General features: G+C 42.2%; 1 protein-coding gene across 5 annotated transcripts in view; it reads right to left on the bottom strand.

Annotated features, from left to right (window-relative positions):
• The window catches only part of SASS6 (SAS-6 centriolar assembly protein), a 23,944-nt gene extending 20,257 nt beyond the window's left edge, over window positions 1-3,687 (bottom strand). For all 5 annotated transcript variants that reach the window (XR_003092707.1, XR_003092708.1, XM_025197300.1 and 2 more), the window contains exon 1: window positions 3,606-3,687. Coding sequence is in view for 3 of the 5 variants with exons in the window: in XM_025197300.1 (XP_025053085.1) it covers window positions 3,606-3,662 (57 nt within the window). In the remaining 2 variants the exon portion in view is untranslated. The remainder of the gene's footprint in view (window positions 1-3,605) is intronic.
• Between the last annotated feature and the right edge of the window lie 1,591 nt (window positions 3,688-5,278).

Raw genomic sequence — 5,278 nt, 5'->3', positions numbered from 1 at the left:
GATTCAACGAAACCTGATATTTCCTCAGTTAGGGTCCCATGGTTGGATATGATAGGTCTGCCAGGGTTCCCTTGTTTGTGGATTTTAGGGAGCATGTAAAAAGTCCCTGGGTTAGGTAGCGGGGGGATCAAGGTCTGTAGTTTTTCTTGTAATCTTGGTGGAAATGATTTGATGGTATTGTTGAGTTTTTTGGTGAAAAGGGGAGTAGGATCTTCTTGTAGTTCTTTGTAGTAGGTGGTGTCAGAGACCTGTCTCTTGGCTTCCTTTATGTAATCCTCACGGTTTAGAATGACTATGGCTCCTCCTGTATCCGCTGGGTTTATTTCCATTTGGTGGTTAGATCTTAGAGATCCTATGGCCTTTTTCTCTGGTAGAGATTTGAATACAGGCAGTCCTCAGACTTACGACACAATTAGTTCCTGAAAAGTCCTTAAATTGAAATGCTGTAACTCGAACCAATTTTCTCATAAGAAACAATGTTATAAATGGTGGATTGGTTCCTGAACCAAGGCCCGATACCCTATTTTCACCAAAAATACCCCAGAATTTTGTACTCAATCAATTATAGATGAGTAATATGGCTAAATTAATGTATTTATATTGTAAATAGCAATCATATTGATTTGGAAGGACATTTTTCAAGTGACTTTGCTGGACTTTTTGAAGGGCTCTTGGTTGGTCTTTTTCAAGGGCTCTTGGCTGGAGTCTTCTCAGGAGTCTTGACTGCAGGTTTTTGTGGAGTCTTGTCTGCTTTCTTAATGTCCAAGGAAGTTTGGACAGATGTTCTCCAGGGAGATGGGCAACACAGCAAACTTGTTTGCTGGCGTGGCATTGCATCAGATCAAGTGAAACTGACGTCAGAAAGTTGAAACAGGGTGTCAATTTCAAGCTTGAAAACAAAAGGGTACACTGGAAATCTGGACAATTGTCTTAGGAGGCTATCTTCGATCTAAACAGTCTTTCATAACTAAGATAGGGCCACACAGAGCAGTAAAAGCTATAAGCAGGGTCATAAGAACAAAAAGCGCCATACTCAGTCAGATCAATGGTCTGTGTAGCCCAGTATCCTGTCCCCAACAGCGACAGAAGTGGATGCTGCACAGGGGGTGTGCCTACACAAGACGCTTTACTGCATGTTAGACTAATCTAAAAGCACGTACACATAAAGCATCAGTGTCTATATGTGCGCACCAATTACTGCACAATAGATTAATCTAATGTGCCGTTTTCTAGTACCTGTACTAGAAATTGGCACATTAAACTAATGTGCTGAAGCACACATGTAGATGCTGACCAGAAGCAAATTGCTCCCAGTCAGCTTAGGCAGCAGGAGGCCACAGGAGGCAGGGAGAGCTGCCTTGGCTCAGTGGGATGCTGCCTCTGGATCAGCTCCCGTGCCCCCTGCCATCCAGAGGCTGGCACCCAGGGGAGCCTGGAGCTCCCCCTGGCTGCTGCAGGAGGGCAGAGAAGGACAGGAGCAGCCCTCAACTGAACTGCTCCTGTTGGGTGTGTGTTCAGATGCGTGTGGGGGGGGGTCAATCAGAGCAGGGGCTGGGAAGCAGAAAGCTCCCGTGGGGGACAGTTCTCCTGCCCTCTGTTACCTAGGTTGACTGAGAGAAATTTGCTCCTGGTCAGCTGTCTACACGTGTGCTACTGCATAGTAGCTACTGTGCGGTAAATCTACTACCTGTGTTTATAAGTAGCAGCTAACCATGCAGTAGACTCATTTACTGTGCAGTAAATGCTGCACACGTGTAGATGGTGACGCTTTACTGTGTAGTAGTTTAGTCTAAACTAGAATAATCTACTGCGCAGTAAAGCATTTCATGTAGATACACCCACTCTGTGCAGTTCTGGTCCTTAGATCACAGAAAAAGATGTAAAATTAGAAAAGGTACAGAGTACGGTAAGCACACTGATCAGCGGCTGGGAGCAGTTGCCATACCAGGAGAGACTAAAGAGGCTAGGACTCTTCAGTTTGTAAAGGAGAAGACTAAGGGGGGGTATGATAGAGCAGAGGTTGTCAACTGGGGGTATGCGTACCCATAGGGGTACTTGGAAAGGTGATAGGGGGTATGTGTGAGCGAGGAAGGATGGAGCGGGGGGGTGGGATTGAGAACCCCTGTGATAGAGTAATGACTGCATAGTCAGTGTCTTGTGTAGACACAGCCATGATGTAGAACAGGCTTAAGAAACATGTCCAAAGCTGTAAAGAAAGCCATGAAAATGTGTGCACTTGGCATCACGATAAGATAAAAAGAATACCAGGATAAAAAGCAGCATAAACAACCATAGTACAAGGAAAATAAAGCATGCAACTGGGATAAGTCTGCATTAAAATGGAACAGAAACCAAAGGGTGGAAAAAAGAAAAAGGTCAGCTACCAGCTCATGGTGAGATTCTTTGTCAAACCACTTACAGGCACAGCTCAGAACAGAACTCATATTTCACAGGGAAGAGAGGCTAAAACGTTATGCTCCTAATTCTGGGTCTTTCCCATTCCCAAAATAAGCCACATTTATAACAGGTTTGTCTAATTACAGCAGCTTGTCTTCACCTGCCTATAGGCAGCAATGCAACCCAGAATCTCCACAATGCTATATGCTACCTAGCTCACCTGTGCTGGTTGATTTTAATGCCTGGACTATAGGCAGTCTTTGCCAGCCAGGCCATGGTAGCACAGGCTTCAGTGTCGGCTTGGAAATCTGGGTCCCTAATCAAGGGGGTAGCCAACATGCTACTAAAAACCTCACTGCTATTGGCATCCAAGCTAGTTATCCTGCTAGAAATTTAGTATTAAAAGGAACCTCAAGAGTCTGTTGTTCTGCCCTGAGAACTTGTTCAAGTATACAGTTATCATTACAGTTAAAAAGGTTTTCCTCATATCTAACTTAAATCTTTCCTGCTGCAAATTAAATAGGTTACTTCCTGTCCTCTTACCATAAAGATACAATTGATCCCCATCCTCTTTATATAACAATAAAACTAGCTTGGAAATGCCTATGTATACCAGTCACACCTCTGAGTGCAGCATCAAAAAAGCCACACATTTAAAGGAACATATAGTAAAGCTGGTCAAAGATAGCAACTTTATGACGCCTTTATCTTGCAATAGGTAGTGATGTTATGGTATTAGGCTACGGACAAATAAAAAAAACTAAAACAGTTATTCATAAGTATTGTAATGTATTATATGCAGGAAAGGATTCTCTGTGTGAAGGTTTAAACCATGCATTTTTTAAGTCAACAATCCAGAATTCTAAAATAAGAGCCAAATGTAAGTAAAACAGGACAGTGCTAAAACACTCCACTGTCATTAGCCAAAGCCTCTGCAAACTATTTTAATTCTCAAATTTATCATAAGTTAGTAAGACTCATCGTACTGTAAGATTGATAAAAGGATTAACAGGCCAAGGGAAAAAGTCCTAGACTAAAATATTTACCAATACTTCAACAAATATGAATACCAGAGACCAGGCTTTCAAGGACTGAAGCAGCTAGACGACAGAACCTATAGCTAAACCTTCCTATTTTGCTGTCTCTTTATGTGAGCATAAAACATTTAATATACTTAAAGAACAACAAGAAGTACACAATCCACAGACCCTTTTATGAATGGGAGTAGAGGTTGATTGTAGTTCAATGCTCACTCGAACATACATTCTCCTGTGGAAAAAAAGTAGGGAACTGTAACATACGATAAAAAAGGAAACTGTTTTTTAAATCCTCATTTCATTTCGTACAAAATAAAAATAGCACAGCCCACATTATTAAGAATTGGATTATATATATGCACCTTGAAAATTCAGAACAAATATCAGGAAAGTATCCTACAATGGGAAGTATTACCTTTAAAAAAAAATAACATCCTGAGTGTAATTATTAAAGCCCTGCAACTTCCATTGTTATGAACAGAGCTGCAATAACATTTATACTTAAGGTTACCCAAAGTTTCCAGTCAAAGAAACTTCTTTCAGTTGCTTAGCATTCAGACTGAAGTTTCCCTTGCTGGAAAAATGAACCAACTATTTTTTTTTAAAGTAACAGTAAAAATATATCAACCATATCCAAGAATGAGTAGAAAAAATCTGTAATTGTAGCCATTCTTACAGTTCCCTTTACATCTGTTATGTCCAGAGATTTTAGTGCTACTATACACTGGAGAAAAGGGCAGAACTTTGGCAAAGAATTGCCTTTGTAGCTGCACCTTTTGCCATGAAAACCTACCCCAAACTAGCCCAGTTACAAACTTTGGAAGGAAAAAAAAAGATTGCACTTGTGCTCTCTACAGACCTGTTAAGTTTAGTAATTAAATACTCTAAAAGTTCTACCTGTGCTTAACTGTCCTTTCCCTGCAAACATATAGGCCACAGTAGTACAGGGCACAGGAACTGAGAGAGAACTGTTTCTTCTTTTATACCAATACTTCCCACGTTGATACCCAAACAGCAGAGAGGGAAGCTGCATACCCCTAATGCAGAGGGGCCAACTACTAGACTAGGTAAGTGCAGTAGTAGGAGTAGAGTTGGACAAGAAACCAGTGCAAAGAGCTTGTTGGAGCTGGGGACTCAAAGTGAACGAAGTACCAAGGGGCAGAGGACAACTAGAGGCAGGAGGGGAAGGGGAGCAGTAGCTTACCTAGGGGTGGGCGAGGAAGACACCAGTCCTGGGTACCAGCTTAGAAGAAGCACCAAAATCATCCCCAACCCCTGTGAAGTCTGTACCCCAGCAGCAACAGCAGCCCCACATTGTTGCTCTTGCAGTATGTAGCAATGGTGGTGGCAGGAGCAGCAGTCAGGAATTGTCTTGGGTAAGACTCCTGTCCCTCTTCCCCCCGCCCACCCCTGGTTTACTCAGGGCATAAATCTGGCTGTTTATGCCACTGAAAGGGAAAGTTTGGCACACAGAGATATGGAGATATTGAGATGACAGTTCTAGTGAGGAAAACTGAGACTCAAATGAGAATATTAGAAGGACTCAGGTTGGCAGGGGTGATATGGACAAGAAGCTAGTTTGAAAAGCTTAAAGGAAATGAGACACAAAACAGACAGGACAAAAGGCAGGTGGCCATCAGAGTATACTCCCTTCCCAAACCCAGGAAAGAACTTAAGATGTCCAAGTCTCAACATTGCTCTATTAGCAAAACCTACAAGACCCGTTCTTGATAGAGTATGTCCCCCATCTTCCCTTTAAGTTACTCGTGTACATAGAGGATGACAACCTGCTACTACAGTTGTAGTTCAAATGACAGAAATTCTCTGCTGTACTTTTCAATTCT

Source organism: Alligator sinensis, unplaced genomic scaffold (genome assembly GCF_000455745.1).
Source record: "Alligator sinensis unplaced genomic scaffold, ASM45574v1 scaffold647_2, whole genome shotgun sequence".
NCBI classification, from domain to species: Eukaryota; Metazoa; Chordata; order Crocodylia; family Alligatoridae; genus Alligator; species Alligator sinensis.
The sequence above is the reverse complement of the archived record's forward strand: the minus strand, read 5'-3'. Positions and strand labels throughout refer to the sequence as shown.